The following is a 20,196-nucleotide window of genomic DNA, read 5'->3' on the forward strand; positions in this document are numbered from 1 at the left end:
TCTTGAAGGAAAACGTAAAGGACCCAGAGGAAGGCATATCTGAAAATTAAACTTCAGGCACTTTCTGGGAGTCATAACCAAACACTGTACAAGAAGGCTGAAGACCCACCACTAGGTAACCACATTAAGACTAGGAAATTAATAACCACTATTTCTAATTTATACTGCAAGACTCAAGAGTAAACCAAAGTCACTTAAAAAAGTGGTAACAGAATGTTTAAAGTATCTTTTCGCATGTCTCAATGAAGCAACTAAAAACATGAAAATGAAAAAATATTTTACTGCATTAAATAATTCTTTTAATAAATCAGATATTTCCTATATATTCTACCCCTGAAGACTTTCCACACCATTTGTTTGCAGCCTGCACCACATACTGATGTCTGCACTGATAAAATGTGTGCAACACACCTCAGATCTACTGAATTTTTCTTGACCCTGTTGTTTCCCAAGCAAAACTACAACTGTGCAGGTAAAACTGCAACTGTGCAGGTAAAACTGCAACTGTGCAGGTAAAACTGCAACTCTGCAGGCAAAACAAACGATCAGGTTTATTGAGAAATTCAAAGTACACGTATCATAGTGCGATCTCTCCCCATTTCATGTACAAACTGTGACGACTTTTTGACTCAGGAAGACATTTCCTTGTCCTCTGTTAAGTTTCTCTGTAGTTTTCACAGAAGCTGATTTTCCTTGAATTTCACTTTAGTCCTTCAAGGAGTGAGTTCATTATTCTACTAAAAGATACGTCACTGGCTGGCCCACCTAGATTCCCTCTGTCGGTCTCCATGCTGCCCCAGATACTGTCCTGTGTGGACCACAGACTCTTCTTGATCCAACCTTAGTCAGGCATCTTAACCAAGTCTCAGGCTTGGCCACCATCCCTGTTGGGCCTGTTTAGTTCAGTTTTAACAAGCATCCTGCTAAATCAGTTTAAAGAGAATCACCCACCCTTGATATCTGATCACTCTTGGTTTCTGAACAATTTCCTCATTTCTCACCTTTGATGTTAAATTGATACAGGCACTACGGAGGACACCATGGAGATTCCGTAAAAAACGAAAATACAGAACGACCATGTGACCCAGCTATCTCACTCCTGGAGATCCAAAGAAAACCATAATTCAAAGAGACACATGTGCCCCAATTGTTCACAGCAGCACTATTTACATAGTCAGGACATGTAAACAACCTATATGCCCATCAGTAGAGGAATGGATAAACAAGATGGGGTATATCTATATGATGGAATATTACTCAGACATAAAAAATGAACAATAGAGTCACTTGTAGAGATGTGGACTGAGTTAGAGAGTATCATACAGAGTGAAGTGAGACAGAGAAGGAAAAATATGACATGTCCTGTAGGTGAAATCTGAAAGGAAATGATATAAACTTACATTCATAGACTTCAAAAACAAGCTTATGTTGTGGGGGTTTGATGACTGAGGGGAAGGGATAGTTAAAGAGTTTGGCATGGACATATATACACTGATATTCTAAAAATGGACAACCAACAAGGATCTGTTATAGCAAATGAACAATGTTCAATACTGGAGCAGCCTATATGACAGAGGAATCTGGGGAACAACGGACACATGCCTATGTACAGCTGAACTCATTCTCGGTTCCCCTCATAACACTGTTTATTAACTCCTGTATCACAATACAGAGTCAAAGGTTTCAAAAGAAAAAAGGCTATTAGCTCTAAGGATGTGACACAGGAAATACAGAAGGCAGTAAGACTTTCCTGAGTGACTCAGTGACTTAAACAAGGCGAACCTGCCAAGATGCCACTTATTCCTCTGGTTATCTTCAGAAGTATGCTCACAGTAGTTTCTAAAACACACTGTTTCCAAGTAGAATCTTTAAGCAGCAAAGCATTATTTTATGAAACACTCAAGGAAGCAAGAAGTAAAAATTATGCGACATGAAACTATTTTCTTAGAGCAAAACACATACTGAATTCTTGATACAACAAAATGAAACTAATCTGAGGTTGAAGATTCTGGTGGATGCCTGTTGCTCTGCCATGAGTCACTCTCTAAGATGTAAACAACACAATCAATCTAGTGAATGAAGAACTTTCCCTGCTCTGGTTGTTCTTCAGTTGCTCAGACGAATCCAGCTCTTTGCAAACCCATGGACTGCAGCACACCAGGCTTCCCCATCATTCATCATCTCCTCAAGTTTGCTCAAACTCACGTCCACTGAGTTCATGATGCCATGCAACCATCTCATGCTCTACGGTCCCCTCCTCCAACCACCTTCGATCTTTCCCAGCATCAGGGTCTTTTCCAAGCAGTCCTCTCTTCACATCAGGGGGCCAAAGTACCAAAGCTTCAGTCTTATATGAATATTCAGGTTGATTTTCTTTAGGATTGACTAGTTTCATCTCCTTGCTATCCAAGGGACTCTCCAGAGTCTGTCTTCTCCAATACCACAGGTCAAAAGCATCAAGTCCTTGGTATTCAGCCTTCTTTACGGTCCAACTCTCACATCCGTACATGACTACTGGAAAAATGATAGCTTTGACAACGTGGACCTTTGTCAGCAAAGTGAGGTCTGTGCTTTTTACTATGATGTCTGGGTTTGTCATAGTTTTTCTTCCAAGTAGCATGCATTTTTTAATTTCATGGCTGCTGCCACGTCTCCAGTGATTTTGGAACCAAAGAAAATAAACTGTCCTGTTTCCATTTTTCCCCCATCTATTTGTCACAAACGGATGGGACCAGCGGCGATAATCTTAATTTTTTTGAATGCTTTCACTCTTCTTTCACCTTCATCAAAAGGCTCTTCCTCTTTGCTTTCTGCAATTAGTGTGGTGTCATATGCATACCTGAAGTTTTTAATATTTCTACCAGCAATCTTTATTCCAGCTTGTGAGTCAAACAACCCGGCATTTTGCATGATGTACTCTACATGAAACTATACTATGCTAGAAACCTAAGGCAGAAGAAATTGCCTTTATTGCTATCTAGTACTTAATCCAGAGGTAACTTTCATAGTAACACTTTCAATAAATGCAAGACACACTGTTTAATAATACCACTTACAAGCCTGTTAATCCAGGGAGAAGCCTGCAGAAGGCTAATTTCTTATGCAGCTTAGAGCACTATTTGTCACATACAGGTTGTAACAATGAATCATAAAAGTTTTTCAAATGACACATACTACACATGATAATTACATAGTACGGACATAAAATACAGGTCATCATACATACCTATATTAATGAGCAGAGTAAATCCTAATGACATGTATTCCTTACTGTAAGTGGCAACAAATAAAGTCTGAAAGCTACTCATCTGAAGAGAATCCCCATCAAACAATATAATGATTAGAAGGCTAAAAATATGTTGCTTCATTCTATTTTATTTCTCTTAGATGACTCCAAACGACAGCTTAAAAAGTACTGGCCTAGAGCGTTAACAGTCAGTCTGGAGAACTCTGCTCCTGTTACTCTGCTCTCTCAGAGCCGCCTTCCTTGATGTTTACCCCATTTCCACTGTGGTGGCAAGCACCCAAGTCTCGTTCCTTAGATTCCTGGGTAACTACTACACGACTTCCTCCACCTAGCTGCTCCAGTGGGAGACAAATGTTCGGATGAAAAAGCAGATAAAGAGTACGGAGCAGATGTGAACACAGCCCTTCCTCACGTCCCTGCACTCACCTCCGGCCACGGCCTGAGTGCCATGGAAGCAGCTGAGCGAGCATGGCAGGGAGCTGGAGGATCACACCGCCCCAACCGCCTCACCCCTGCCAAGTAGCAGCCACCAGAAGCAGCGGCTGGAAAGCACACCTTGCCCTGGCTACCTTCCCTCAGCCTTTCTCCCCCCGGCTCGGTTTCCAGGAATCACCGCTCACACTAATGACCCCTGTTGCAGGGGTCAATGCACACCAGTGTACACAATGTTTTGAGCCAGGGCCACAAAAATCAGAAAAGCCTGTCCTCTAAAAACCGTTAACCTGACAGGAAAACCAACTTTCTTCTTTAATTAAAAACTTAAGAGAAAACGTCACAGATTTGCAGGGGAAGGATAAAGCAACAAACGGATTGAAAGGTTAGCGAAGCCACTATAGGTGACTTATTGTACCCCGAACACCTCAAGAAGAGAGAGCTCTGCTCAGGAGGCAGAGGTGATCAGCGCTGTGATGGCAGTCAGTGGCCCATGGTCACCGCTCTCGAGGTGAGTGCCCTGACTCCTCCTACTTCACTGTCACCTTTACTTCTCACATGGAGTTTTAAGAATGAAAATTTTCCTTCCAAGTAAGGAATTCTAGTTTTCATCTCTAGATAACTCATGTACTATGGAAAATATGAAAGGAGGAAAAATTATTAAGTTCTTGACAATGTGTAATTAAAATTAACTGTAAGTCATCTTTGACCTTTTTTTTCTCCCTATGAGATCTTCAGGGTTGGACAGCAGAGTCACTGTCCTGAAAACATCTTCTCCAATGTGGCAAGCACACCTGGGCCTGCGCCTGGACTACTCACCCTGACCCAGCAGGAAGTGATGGCACTGCCGAAGGGACACTGCACTGAGGTTCTTCTTTCTCATTTTGCTTGAAGACGGACTTCCCTTCTTGAGAAGTTTCACCCATTTCCTTAGACACCCTGCACCAAGGTAGGAGACACCAAGTTTACAAGAGGAATAAAAAGAAACAAAATCTAAGAAAAAGCAAAAGCTAACAAAGAAAAAGCAACTGGGCTTTCTGTAAGTTCTTGCTGCTGAGTATTATGATCAAAGTCTCCTGTGAAACTTCTAGACAAAGACATTTTCCCCTTGTTAATTTTATAAAGGAAACAACAGCAGATGGAAGTCTCATGTCTCTCACACCCCCTCCATTACTTTCTGTCACATGACTATCACCCTGAATCAGAGCTCACGTGAGAGCACCAAAGTGAAGACTGAAGGGCTCTCCTACTGTACCTCACCCACATATTAGTGCTCATGCTTAAGTCAAAGTGGGAACAGGGACATGGAGTAACTGGGAGAAACATACTGGCATTATTTCAAGGAGAAAAGCAACAGTAATAACAATTTAGAATACCCTAAAGACAACTCCTCTTCTATATGTAAAGCAACCCAAGGATGACACAATATTCCTTACGATACAAAGTTAATCGTTTTGAATGAAGCATTTAGTGAAAGAACCTAATACAAAGGTTAAACTGATTTCAGCCACAAGCAGCCTAACAGAGTCTACAAAACAGAAATGCAGGTACACAGAACTTTCTGCATGTGGACAGCTAATGGCACCAGGATTTCACATCCCAAAAAATGGTCTCATAGGGAAGGGTGGTATGCACTGAAGTTGTAATAAGAACTTTATTAAAACCAGAGCAGCTTTTACAATCAAGAGCTAACCACAATTTAAAAACCTGGAAAACATAAGGGCTTAATGATAACTATTTACATGATCTCCGTAGCTTAGCTAGTAATGTTTCATTTAAAACAACCGATGAGTAATAGCACAACTAAACATCCTTATCTTGGAATATTTGTTGCTGATTTGTATATGGATTTATTTTTACATGAAATGCTTTTCCCTAAAATCCCATCTTAAATAATCCAGAAATTACTTTTTATGGTTGGGGCTACCTCCTTCCTGCTCATTAAAAGAAAAAGGAAAAGCCGACACGCAGCTTGGGAAGGGGGCAGGTTGGACAGATCTCTAGCCAAGTCATTTTTTGGGAAAATATCTCAGAAGCTGTGTGTGAAAAAATACAATGTTCAGGGACTTCCCTGGTGGTCCAGTGGCTAAGACTCCTCACTCCAATGCAGGGGGCCCAGGTTCCACCCCTGGGAACTGGATCCCACATGCTGCAACTTAGAGTTCACATGCCCCAACTAAAGATCCTGTGTGCTGCAACTAAGACCCAACACAGCCATACACAAAAAGTACAGTGTTCATCACAAACGCCAACATTTTTCCACGTAGGCAACCACTCACAAATAAAAACCTTTTTGAGATGAAATATTAAAAAAAAAAAGAATTATTTTCAAACAATATAATGATGAGAAATCTGAAAACATGCTGTTTCAGCCAAGGGGCTATTTTTTGTCTCAGCACTCACAAAAAATATAGTTATTCTCTAACCCACTACAAACACAACAATTGAAGTGGGCAATTCCCTGGCCGTCTACTACACGTTCTACTCTGTGGCCAACAATATAAACCAGGACTTCGTCAGAATTAAATAAGAAGCTGATGGCTAATTTTTCTCTGCATCCTCCATTTTGGCAAATATTTCAGCAAAGACAGAACAGCAGCAGAATTCCTTCTCTTAGGAAAGGAGTCATGAGAGCTACAGGGAAATGGCATCCTTATAATGAAAACACCTTCTCCAACATGGCAGATACACCTGGGCCTAAGACTAGACTACTCACCCTGACCCAGCAGGAAGTGATGGCACCGCTGAAGGGACATTGGACTGAGGTTCTTCCTTCTCATTTTGCTTGAAGACTGATTTCCCTTCTTGAGATGTTTCACCCACTTCCTTAGAAACCCTGCAGCAAGGAAGGAGACAACAAGAATACAGGAGGAATACAAAGAAAGAAAATCTAAGAAAAAGGCATAAATAACATGGAAAAAAAAAAAACAACAATGGGCCTTCTATAAATTCTTCCTGCTGAGCATTATGATCAAAGTTTCCTATAACACTTCTAGATAAAGACATTACCCCTTATTAATTTAACAAATGAAACAACAGTAAATGGAAGTCTGATGTCCCTCAAATCCCCTCCATTACTTCTGTCACATGATCGTCACCCTAAATCACAGGCCACGTGAGATCACCAAAGTAAAGACTGAAGGGCTCTCCCACTTCACCGTGCACATTAGTGCTCACGCTTAAGTCAAAGTGGCAACAGGGAGGTGGAATAATTGGGAGAAACACACTGGCATTATTTCAAGGAGAAAAGCAACAGTATAAACAATTTGTATAAACAACATAAAAACAATATAAGCAATTCTCTAAAGAAGGCTCCTGTTCTATACCTTGAACAACCGGAAGATAAACCAACAGTGATTTGGGAGTGGAAGAAAGCTACATGACTGAGAATCCTGTCCAATTTCAAACTGAAAAAAAATTCCCTCAATGAAACTGAGTCCTAAAGGACCAAATAAAGATTTGAATGATGCCAGAAATTTCAGATGAAGAAGGGAAATGCCTAATGCCTGCCTGCGTTACCAAGTCAGTAAAAATATCTGAAATATTTTGTTCAAATGCCAATTTGTTGGAGGGTCCAAGATTATGGTCACTGTGTTACCTGGAGTGTTCAAACAGGTCATTCAGAATAATGAGAGACAAATCCTATAAATCCCAGATTTGCAAGGGATAGAAGTCTCTCTCTTTTCTCTTGTTCCTTCTAGGGTTCTTGGGACGGCAACTAAATTTTCTCACTAAGAACTATCTCACTTCTGCTCACCCACACAATCGGCACAAAATAAAGAGTTTGAGAGGTTTACACTAAGAATCTTCAGTGGCAGGGACTTCCTTGGTGGTACAGTAGATGGGAACTGGCCTGCCAATACAGGGGACATGGGTTTGATCCTGGTCCAGGACGATTCTACCTGCTGGAGCAACTAAGCCCAGGCACTGCAACTACCGCGCGCAGAGCCACAACTACGGCAGCTGTGGAGCACGGAAGCACTGGAGCGTCAGCGCACCTAGAGCTCGAGCTCTCCGTGGCAATGAGAACGCCATGGACTGCAACTACAGAGGAGCCCCCTGTCTCCACACCTACAGGAAGCCTTTGGGCAGCAATGAAGACCCAGCACAACCAAGAACAAAATGGAAAAAAAAAAAAAAAGAATCGCCACTGGAAAACACTGAAGGGTGAATTCAAACAAACATCCTGTTACTCTCCTACTCAATTCTTGGGATGGCTCAGTATTACTCAGAGAATCAAATAAAAACTCTATAGAGCCTTCTCTATGTTATATATATATAAAAATACTAAGTTTGAAAACTTTATTAGAAACGACTATACTCACTGGCCACTGAAAAAGAAAAAAAAAGATCTAGTTCACAGGTAGTAATTTTTATTCCTTAACATATATTTTATTGAAGTATAGCTGACTTACAATGTTTCAGGTGCACAGCAAGCTGATTCAGTTGTACATGTATACATATATTATTTTTGAAAATTTCTTCCATTATAGTTTATTACGAGATATTGACTACAGTTCCTTGTGCTATACAGTAAACCCTTGTTGCTTGCTGCATATCTATTTTTTAAATTAGAAACCTAACATTATAGTCATACTATGTGGATGACACCTTTAAAGCAGCTCTGAATGCAGAACTCCAAGGCACACCTATGGTCTCTCTGCATAATGCACTGAGTGTGCTCAGTCCTCTGACATTTTCAGTCCCATGAACTGCAGCCCACCAGGCTTCTCTGTCCATGGGATTTCCCAAGCAAGAATACTGCAGTGGGTTGCCATTTCCTTCTCCAGAGGAAGCAATACTTTACTGATAAACATTTATACCAGATTTAGGAATGTCAACAGAAAAATAAAATTTAAATAATTTTCTATGGTACAAAGATTTGATCATTTTGACTGCAGCATTTAGTTAAATAATCTAATACAAAAGTTAAGCTGATTTTAGCCACAAGCAGCCTTAACAGAGTCCACACAACAGAAATAAAGGTACCAGGAACCTTCTGCTTGTGGACTACTAAGGGTACCAGGACCTCACACCCCCCAAAACTGTCCCCTATGGAAGGCTGGTATGTACTGCAGTTATTAAGCAGCAGCAGCAAACCGACTGAAATGTCAGTGAGTTACCACTGGGCCACATGTGGCCCGAACGCCTCCGAAGGCTGAGGCGAGCAGTGCTGCGCTGGGTGCAGTCCCCGCTTCCCACTCTCGGTGAGGGCCCTGACTACTCCTGCCTGCCAGCTTTACTTCTTGCATGTAGGCTAAAAAGAAATTACTCCTTCCTCCAAAGAAAGAATTTTTGTCTTCTCAGGATAAATGATGCACTATGGAAAATATGTAGGGAGAAAAACAACCGAGTTCTTGGTAATGTGCTAATAAAACTGTAAGTCAGCTTTGACCTTCCTCTATTCCTATGAAATCCTTACGGGTGGAACCAAGTACTCCACTCAACACTTACTAAAAGTTCTGATGAACTGCTGACACTTTCATACAAAAATTATTTTTTTAAGTTAGGGCTACTACCTGTTCAACTCTGTATCTAACAATGTAAATCAGGACTTTTTTCAAAATTAATCAAAAAAACTATGGCTAATTTACCTCTACACGCTTCATTTTGGCAAGTACTTCAGCAGAGGCACAACAACAGCAGAAAGAATCCTTTTCTCAAGAGAGAGAGCCATGAAAACTACAGGCAAATAGCATCCTTGTACTGAAAACATCTTCTCCAATGTGCCAGATACACCTAGGCCTGAGACGTGGTACTCACCCTGATCCACCAGGAACTGATGACACATTTGAAGGGACATTAGCCTGAGGTTTGCCCTTTTCAGTTTGCTTGAATACAGATTTTGCTTCTTGAGAGGTCTCACCCACTTCATTAGTCCCCCTGCATCAAAGAAGGAGACATCAAATATATAAGAGGGTAAATAAAAAGAAACAAAACCTATGAAAAGGGCATAAATAAGGAGAACACTGGGCTTTCTATAAATTCTAGCTGCTGAGTTTCACGTTTAAAGTGCACTATAATAGTTGTAGAGAATAGTCCCTCTCTCTGCAAAGATCAATGCCACTGAGCAGCACTGAAAACCCAGGGCAACCAAAACAAAAATAAAATAATTTTTAAAAAGTATCTTCCTATGTCTGATGCAGGATGCAGCATGCTTGGGGCTGGTGCATGGGGATGACCCAGAGAGATGTTATGGGGAGGGAGGTGGGAGGGGGGTTCATGTTTGGGAACGCATGTAAGAATTAAAGATTTTAAAATTTAAAAAATAAAAAACTAAAAAAAAAAAAAAAAAGTATCTTCACTGGCTATGACTGCTTTAACCTCAAAAGATGACTTCAAACAAAGAAACAAAAAAATAAAAACATAGTTACTCCCCTACCTAAGTTCTTGTGATGGATCAGTATTACTCAGAGTGTAAAATACAAACTGCTGAACCTCACATTCAAGACCACCCAAAATCTGGTTCTACTCTCTATCAGGCTTAATTTCTGTGCCCCTCTAGTCTCTTAATCTCATGAATCTATCTGTCACCTCCACTGTAAAATCACAAGATATTTGATTTAGGTCATACCTGAATGGCCGAGTCGTTTTTGGTATTATCTTCAACTTAAGCCTGAACTTTGCAATAAGGAGCTTATGATCTGAGCCACAGTCAGCTCCAGGTCTTGTTTTTGCTGACTGTACAGAGCTTCTCCATCTTTGGCGACAAATAATATAATCAATCTGATCTCGGTATCGACCATCTGGTGATGTCCATGTGTAGAGACGTCTCTTGTGTTGTTGGAAAAGGGTGTTTGCTATGACCAGCCTGTTCTGGTAACAAAACTCTATTAGCCTTCGCCCTGCTTCATTCTGTACCCCGAGGCCAAATTTTCCTGTTATTCTGGGTATCTCCTGACTTCCTACTTTTGCATTCCAATCCCCTATGATGAAAAGGACATCTATTTTCGGTGTTATTTCCAAGAGGTGTTGTAGGTCTTCATAGAACCGGTAAACTTCAGGTTCTGGAGCATAGGGAGTTGGGGCATAGACTTGGATTACTGTGAGGTTGAATGGTTTGCCCTGGAAACGAACTGAAATCATCCTGTCGTTTTTCAGATTGCACCCAATTACTGCATTTCGGACTCTTTTGTTAACTATGATAGCTACTCCGTTTCTTCTAAGAGACTGTTGCCCACAGTAATAGATATAATGGTCATCTGAATTCAATTCGCCCATTCCCGTCCATTTTAGTTCACTGATTCCTAAGATGTCGATGTTTATTCTTTCCATCTCCTGCTTCACCACATCCAATTTACCTGGATTCATAGATCTAACGTTCCAGGTTCCTATGCAGTATTCTTCTTTACAGCATCGGAGTTTACTTTCTTCACCAGTCACGACCACATTTGAACGTCGTTTCCACTTTCGCTTAGTCGATTCATTCTTACTCGAAGTATTAGTAACTGACCTCTGCTCTTCCTCAGCGGCATGTTGGCCACCTTCTGATCTGGGGGGCTCATGTTCCGGGGACATACCAGGCCTTCCCTGTCTCCTAAGAAACCTGTATGAAGGTCAAGAAGAAACAGAACCGCACATGGAACAACTGACAGGTTAAAGTTGGTAAAAGGAGTACAACAAGGCTGTATATCGTCATCCTGCTAATACAAGTCATATGCAGAGTACATCATGTGAAATGCCAGACTGGATAAATCACAAGCTGAAATCAAGATTTCCAGGAGAAATATTAACAAGCTCAGAAACACATATACCAGTCTAATGGCAGAAAGTGAACAGGAACTAAAGAATCTCTTGAGGGTGAAAGAGGATATGAAATAGCTGCCTTGAAACTCAACATTAAAATAACTAAAATAATGGCATCCAGTCCTACCACTTAATGGCAAATAGAAGAAAAAAAAGTGAAAGCTATGATAGATTTTATTTTCTTGGGTTTCAAAATCAATGTGGATGGTGACTGCAGCCATGAAATTTAAAGATACTTGCTTTCTGGAAGGAAAACTATAAGCCTAGATAGCATATTAAAAAGCGGAAGAATCCCTTTGCCAACAAAGGCCCATGTAGTCAAGCTATGGTATTTCCAGCAGTCATGTACAGTGTTGAGAGCTGGACCATAAGGAAGGCTGAGTGTCAAAGAATTGATGCTTTCAAATTGAGGTGCTGGAAAAGACTCTTAAGAGTACCTTGGACAGCAAGGAGATCAAAGCCATCAATCCTAAAGGAAATCAGTCCTGAATATTCACTGGAAGGACTGATGCTGAAGCTCTAATTCTTTGGCCACCTGATATGAACAGGTGACTCATTTGAAATGACCCTGATGTTGGGAAAATGAAAGACACAAAAAAGGAGAAGCAGAGGGAGGGGGGGCGTAAAGCAGAAGAAGAGATGTTTAGATAGCATCACAGACTCAAAGGACATGAACTTCAGCAAAGTCTGGAGAACAGGGGAGGACAGAGGAGCCTGGCATGTGACAGTACACTGGGTTGCAATGAGTCGAACATGAACATGACTTGGCTACTGAACAACGTAACTATTCTAGGTAAACTTCTCAGTAAAGAGAGAAGAATTAAACAAAAGAGGGAGAATTTTTATGATTATAGAATACCATTCCCCAAATATTCACTTCTTCCTTCTTGCCCAAGAAGATACTTCCCCACTTCCCACCCCACCCCCTACCCCCGCGACTGATGCTGAGCTTGGATATATGACTTACTTCAATGGTCAATGACATTAACTGATGTGACAGGGAAAGAAGCTTTAAATGCATTTGCGCTGTTCCACTTGCCCTTGAATACCTCTCTTCAGCCATGAGAATATGCGTCAGGAAGCTGCAGGTCCCAGATGGCTGACAGACACATGCTGCATGTCTCAACCCAACCAGCAGTTAGGAGACAAGCCTAGATTAGCTGAACCCTCGATATCTAGAAACACAGGTGTAACAGAAAAATGCTTGGTGGCATACCACTACGTTTCAGGATGGTCTGTAGCACTCCTGTAGCAACAGCTAACACATTTATAACCCATGAGTGAAAAGACTAATTTCTAAGGGGCTACGTTACTTTTTCTCATCCAGAGATGAAGTAGCACTGCTAGAGAGAAACCTTTAGTAAATTCTATTTCCTAAAGATAGTTGCCATAAATTTCCCAACTCTCATGTTCTTCCAGAACCTGACACTACCCCTATGAAAGTAAGAGTATATGTCACCCCTGACCCCCCAAACTGATTGGACTTTGTGGCTGCCACAATTCACAAGGTTCAGTGGAAAGGGCATGACATGATTTCTAAGACTTGCTAAGAAAAATAACAGAGCTTTCAGGTGATTCTCTTCTCAACAATGAACCTCTAAAATCCCCGTTACCACGGAAAATGTGTCTGCCTTGAGGCCACAATGCTGGAGAACACACGAGAATACCGAGAGAGAGATACCTAAGGTGTCTGTTCCAGATCCCAAGTCTTGAGTCTTCCTAACCCAAGCACCAGACACGGAAGTAAATAAACGTTCAAGATACTCCCAGACCCAGCCATTAACAACAACTGCAAAAGGGGCTCTGCACAAGAAACATTTAGCTAAGTCCAACTCTGCCAGAACTACAAGAAACTGTAATAGAACATGGTCTTAAGCTGCTAATTTTGGGAGTGATTCCTTATATTGCTATAGAAAAAAAACAAAATGAACATACATCCACTTTGAGGCTTAATGCAGAGTACAAGAATACTGGCTTAGAAAGCTGCTCTAAATCTCCTTGCCCTGGGCAGAATCTAGAGAACTAAGATGGTTCACGAAGAACAAGTGGAACCTTTCACTTGGAAATGATGGAATGAACACACTCTTCATTCTCCACTCTCTACCAAAACCCTATCAAATAGTGCTAATACATTTACAGAGGCAGAACGACACAAGGGTAACAATAGGCCTAACAGGAGAATGATGTCAGTTAAACTTCTTTGAAGGCAGAAAGCAAACAGACAAGTTAAAAGTTGACTGAGGTGTGTGCTCTGCTCTCTCAAGCTGTAGCCATGTGGAATGGCAAGAAAACAAGCCATATCCTACAAAGGCTGAGGAAATAGAGATACCAGGAACCTCTGAAGGTAGAGGAAAGGAGTGGGGCTAACACCAATTGAATGTTCATATCTGGAGCACCCTGGTCCCCGATTCCCTTCTCTAGCTCGTACCACAGGCTACTGACCCCTATCAACCAAGAGAACCCGTTCTTCTTTGTAGAAATGAAAACCACAAAAGTCCTAGACTCAAAGGGCAGTGCTGATGGCACAAGTTTCATCCTCAAAACAGACAAATTAAATGAAAATGTATCTCCTCACTCTTCGTGGCACACCAAGTCTACAGTCTGTGTGTTTCCTGTGTGTCTGCGTGGCTGAGTAGTAAGACAGCCTGCTATCCAACCTCTACTGGACTCCTCCGCAACAGTAAGAAATAAACGTGTATTATGCTGCTGACTTTCAGAGAACTTTCACTTGGCACAGTATATAACTCTACAATGTGTGTGTTGACAATAAGAATATACTACTTTTGAATATCAAATATGTGTGAGAGTGTGTATATTTATGGGAAAAAAATGATTTTCCTCCTTTATATTTGTTTCTTTGATAGGCATGGGGCTGCCCTCTTCTGACAAATGACAGACAGCATGTTTTCCGGACACTCAAGTGGTATTTAAAATCACCATACATTTGCTTTTAAAAAGTGAAATGGGAAAATTTTTTTAAAAGAAAAAAAAATTGTGTCAACTATATTTATAAATATTAATATAAATGCATGAAATTTGATTTGATCAGAAAATTTAATGATTTCTCATGACAACAGTTATCCACCAGCCTATATCACTGTCAAGGCAATGGTAAAGTTATAATAGATCTTCCTTAGATATTCAAAGTGATACATGAGAAATAATACAAACCAAGAAAGATTTCCAGTATTTAACACTGTATTCCTAGCAACAGAGTAAACTCTGTATATTTTTTGTAGGACTTCCAAACATTAGAGGCTCACCATCAGTGTTCTACCACCCTCTGCTGGACAACTCAATAGTTCCCAGTGTGATTTCTGGCAGCAAAATAATTCCTAATTTACATCATCAAGATTTAATGGGAATGATTACACGGGGAAAGACTGTCTTTGTAATGGAGAATCCTGACAGATATCGCCTAAGCGGTCTAACTCATCAGCACCAATGTCAGGTGGTAATGATGTGTGATATGCTGAGGGCAAAGCATCATCAACATAGTATTGATGGTCTAAAGTGATTAACATGAAGCTAACCAGGAGGATATAATGGTTATCTGAGTTAAATTCACCCATTCCAGTCCATCATAGTTCGCTGACTCCTAGAATGTTGACGTTCACTCTTGCCATCCCGTTTGACCACTTCCAATTTCCCTTGATTCATGGACCTGACATCCCAGGTTCCTATGCAATATTGCTCTTTATAAGCACTGGACCTTGCTTCTATCACCAGACACATCCACAGCTGGGTATTGGTTTTGCTTTAGCGCCATCCCTTCATTCTTTCTGGAGTTATTTCTCCGCTGATCTCCAGTAGTATATTGGGCACCTACCGACCTGAGGAGTTCCTCTTTCAGTATCCTATCATTTTGCCTTTTCATACTGTTCATGGGGTTCTCAAGGCAAGAATACTGAAGTGGTTTGCCATTCCCTTCTCCAGTGGACCACATTCTGTCAGACCTCTCCACCATGATCCTCCCATCTTGGGTAGCCCCATACCGCATGGCTTAGTTTCACTGAGTTAGACAAGGCTGTGGTCCAAGTGATTAGACTGACTAGTTTTCTGTGATTATGGTTTGTGTGTCTGCCCTCTGATGCCTCTCACAACACCTACTGCAAAATGGCTGTCTGGGGAGGCCTTACAAATAGCTGTGAAAAGAAGAGAAGCGAAAAGCAAAGAAGAAAAGAAAAGATATACCCATCTGAATACAGAGTTCCACAGAATAGCAAGGAGAGATAGGAAAGCCTTCCTCAGAGATCAACGCAAAGAAATAGAGGAAAAGAACAGAATGGGAAAGACTAGAGATCTCTTCAAGAAAATTAGAGATACCAAGGGAACATTTCGTGCAAAGATGAGCTTGATAAAGGACAGAAAAGGTATGGACCTAACAGAAGCAGAAGATATTAAAGAGAGGTGGCAAGAATACACAGAAGAACTGTACACAAAAGATCTTTACAACCAAGATAATCATGATGGTGTGATCACTCATCTAGAGCCAGACATCTTGGAATGTGAAGTCAAGTGGGTCTTAGGAAGCATCACTATGAAGAAAGCTAGTGGAGGTAATGGAATTCCAGTTGAGCTATTTCAAATCCTGAAAGATGATGCTGTGAAAGTGCTGCACTCAATATAACAGCAAGTTTGGAAAACTCAGCAGTGGCCACAGGACTGGAAAAGGTCAGTTTTCATTCCAATCCCAAAGAAAAGCAATGGCAAAGAATGCTCAAACTACCGCACAGTTGCACTCATCTGACACACTAGTAAAGTCATGCTCAAAATTCTCCAAGCCAGCCTTCAACGATACGTGAACCGTGAACTTCCAGATGTTCAAGCTGGTTTTAGAAAAGGCAGAGGAACCAGAGATCAAATTGCCAACATCTGCTGGATCACAGAAAAAGCAAGAGAGTTCCAGAAAAATATCTATTTCTGCTTTATTGAATATGCCAAAGCCTTTGACTGTGTGGATCACAATAAAGTGTGGAAAATTCTGAGATGGGAATATCAGACCACCTGCCCTGCCTCTTGAGACACCTATATGCAGGTCAGGAAGCAACAGTTAGAACTGGACATGGAACAACAGACTGGTTCCAAATAGGAAAAGGAGTACGTCAAGGCTGTATATTTTCACCTTGCTTATTTAAACTTACATGCAGATGGTGATTACAGTCATGAAATTAAAAAATGCTTACTCCTTGGAAGGAAAGCTATGACCGACCTAGACAGCATTTTGAAAAGCAGAGACATTACTTTGCCAACAAAGGTCCATCTAGTCAAGGCTATGGTTTTTCCAGTGGTCATGTATGGATGTGAAGTGAAGTAAAGTAGCTCAGTCGTCTCTGACTCTTTGCGACCCAGTGGACTATAGCCCACCAGGCTCCTCCGTCCATGGGATTCTCCAGGCAAGAATACTGGAGTGGGTTTCCATATCCTTCTCCAGGGGATCTTCCCGACCCAGGGATTGAACCCAGGTCTCCTGCATTGCAGGCAGACGCTTTAACCTCTGAGCCACCAGAGAAGCCCCATGGATGTGAGAGTTGGACTGTGAAGAAGGCTGAGTGCCAAAGAATTGATGCTTTTAACTGTGGTATTGGAGAAGACTCTTGAGAGTCCCTTGGACTGCAAGGAGATCCAACCAGTCCATTCTAAAGGAAATCAGCCCTGGGATTTCTTTGGAAGGAATGATGGTAAAGCTGAAAGTCCAGTACTTTGGCCACCTCATACTCACTGGAAAAGACTCTGATGCTGGGAGGGATTGGGGGCAGGAGGATAAGGGGACGATAGAGGATGAGATGGCTGGATGGCATCACCGACTCGATGGACATGAGTTTGAGTGAACTCCGGAAGTTGGTGATGGACAGGGAGGCCTGGTGTGCTGCAACTCATGGGGTGGCAAAGAGTTGGACACAACTGAGTGACTGAACTGAACTGAACTGAACCATGAAGAAACAATGCAACCACCAAAACAGAGATATTCTGCAACACAGATGGGCTCTTAACACTAAATGCAGAGGGTAATCTCGGATTGGATGTTGGATTGGACAAGACATACAGCTCTGATGAACGTTTTGGAATAATTCTGGAAAGATCTGAGTAGAACTGTATATAAAGCTAACAAAAACATGAACACGGAAAACTATCTGCTATTGTTCCAAGGAAGAGGTACAAAAATTTTGAATTAAAGAGTTAAAAACTTGCATAACAATTTGACAATGTCATAATATTCAGGACGTGAATAATGAACTCACTGCATTAAACACAGCATAGACCAAACTCAGGTACTATCAAACCTGCAAGCTGCTTTAATGTGATATTAGCATATCATTCATGTGTAGGGAGACCACATTATAGTGTGCCTGAAAATTTAGGGTTGTTTTATCAATTTAAACACAGAAATTTGATAAGCATTTCTCTGTATAAACTGTTATTTTTAACAATCATTTTATCTTTATATTTTTATTTTATAACAATCAAGTGTAACTTTTAAAATGGACAGTTCAGTAAGTAAGCTAAGAACATTAAACTGGTATTATTTTTAGTCCTAGTGGCAAAAAAACAAACCATACATTTTTGAGGGGAAAAAAAAAAAAAGAAAAAACCCACATCTTTTCTGAATGCAGCAGCAGTAGTAAACCATACGATGCTAATGGAAGTGACTCCAAAGTGTCTCATTTCGTTAATGAAGGACTAGTGAAGTCAAGCTTGGTTTTAGTCTCTGAGCCCTCACACAGTAGGCTTGGTTTTTTATCACGTGGCACTAAAACCAGTGAGTTCTCTTCCAGTGACACCATGGCTAAAAGTATTCGGGATCTGGGTTATGATAAAGAAACTACGACAAAGTTAGCAAAGTATTTCTTCAAAGCAGTTTGAAGAATGACAGTTTATTGCTGATAGGAAAGTTATTTTAGTATATGTGATTTAAACATGAGTATGATATAAAGGAGTCTCTTATCCGTTTCTTGCTGACAAACATTAACTGACAGTTATCTGTCAGTTAAAATAAAAGTAGGATCCTATAATATCAGATGAGATTTGAAGTGTAAGTGTTTGCAAGAATAAGTTCCAATGACACAGCTGCAGGACAGGGTAACAGTTTACATTAAGGAGTCTGTGTTAGAATATAAATCAACACACTGCTTCTTTCATTGAAAAACATCTTACTATAAAAAAACAAAACCAAAAAACCCCCATTATTCTTATCAAGGTAGTAGAAACTATGAATTATGTAAAGCTAATGCATTAAATTTAGAAGACTATATTTGATAAACTGAAAACTGATCATAGAAGTGGATGTTATATATGTTGATGTACAATGGTTATGAAGAAAGTGACCTAAGAATGATGAAATACAGAATAAACTTATTTCTTCCAAAAGAGAAATGATAACCATATGGTCCCCAATTTAAAGATCCCAATTATACAGTAAAACATGCTGATTTATCTGCTTGGTTTGGAGGGGTTTTTTGGGTGTTTTTCTTTTTTTGGCCAAGACACCCAGCTTGCAGGATTTCAGTTCCCACAACCAGGAACTGAACCCGGGCCCTCAGCAGTGAAAGCATGGACTCCTAACATCTGGACAATAAGGGCATTCCCAGTTTGGTATTCGTGATCATCTTAGTATTTTCACACATGGAACTGAGTCAACATATTTTTCAAAAGCAAATAAATTATAAGAGTAGGAGTGAAAGTTTAAAGCCTGAAGAACAGTTCTTATAAGTTAACACATTTCATAGAATATTCTGAGTTGTATTTTCCATATAAAAAATTCACACATAGGAAATCCCTTTTTCCCACTGAAATACAACTTAAATTTAATTATAACGTGATGGGATAAATGACTGGAACTGACTACTGATAAAGCAGGAAGATGACTTCTGAAAGTACAGTTATTACTAATCAATTCACGACAGACCTAAGTCAAATCACTATGCCAGGAGGAACTTCACCTGTTATCTAACTGTATCTTACAGATCTGCTGTTTTCATATTATAATTTTAAATAAATGGGGAAGAAGAAATACTAGGCATGTGGCTCTCATCCAGAACAGCCAACAGTATTAAGACTATACTGCTTTTCTAAACTAGTAACAAACCTATGAATCGCTTGAAAAAATAATATTGAGATAATAGTAACAGAATCAAACTTCTCTAGAAATGTGGCATGGTCAGCTTTCATGAGCTGGGTAATTTCAGCCACTAACGAGTAGGAGGATTATTCCAATTATTCTGGGGAAGGGATGGAGATGTCCAGGAGCTGGCCCCGCCCCCTTTCTGGTCTTCTGATAGCGCCTTGTAACTGTCATGGCACCTCTGGGTATGTCACGTAGCTTGCTGCCTGAGGATCAAGGTCCAGTGGAAGTTGACTTTATTGAACCCATTTGATTCTAATTGGTTTATGTGGTATCCTTGGTCTACGTCTCTTAGTACTTTTAATTGTCACTTGACTCAAAGGTTTGGGGGGGTGCGGCTTATACATGAAAAAGTTGGGGACTTTCCTGATAGCTCCGCGGGTAAAGAATCTGCCTGCAAATGCAGAAGACCCTGGTTCTACTCTTGGGTTGGGAAGATCTGCTGGGGAAGGGATAGGCTACCCACTCCGTTATTCTTGGGCTTCCCTTGTGGCTCAGCTGATGAAGAATCTGCTGCAATGTGGGAGACCAGGGTTCGAGCCCTGGGTTGGGAAGATCCCCTGGAGAAGGGAAAGGCTACCCACTCCAGTATTTTGGCTGGAGAATCCCATGGGCTGTGTAGTCCATGGGGTCGCAGAGAGTCGGACAC

At 40.8% G+C, this 20,196-nt stretch overlaps 1 protein-coding gene across 3 annotated transcripts in view; it reads right to left on the reverse strand.

Annotated features, from left to right (window-relative positions):
- The window catches only part of LOC138419483 (craniofacial development protein 2-like), a 42,793-nt gene that overhangs the window by 7,983 nt on the left and 14,614 nt on the right, over positions 1 to 20,196 (reverse strand). For all 3 annotated transcript variants that reach the window (XM_069552377.1, XM_069552376.1, XM_069552378.1), the window contains 4 exons: positions 10,254 to 11,225; positions 9,443 to 9,562; positions 6,396 to 6,515; positions 4,499 to 4,618 (listed from right to left, as the gene is read on the reverse strand). In XM_069552377.1, coding sequence (XP_069408478.1) covers positions 4,499 to 4,618; positions 6,396 to 6,515; positions 9,443 to 9,562; positions 10,254 to 11,225 — 1,332 coding nt within the window. The remainder of the gene's footprint in view (positions 1 to 4,498; positions 4,619 to 6,395; positions 6,516 to 9,442; positions 9,563 to 10,253; positions 11,226 to 20,196) is intronic.

The sequence above is a fragment of the Ovis canadensis genome, chromosome 14 (assembly GCF_042477335.2).
Source record: "Ovis canadensis isolate MfBH-ARS-UI-01 breed Bighorn chromosome 14, ARS-UI_OviCan_v2, whole genome shotgun sequence".
NCBI classification, from domain to species: Eukaryota; Metazoa; Chordata; class Mammalia; order Artiodactyla; family Bovidae; genus Ovis; species Ovis canadensis.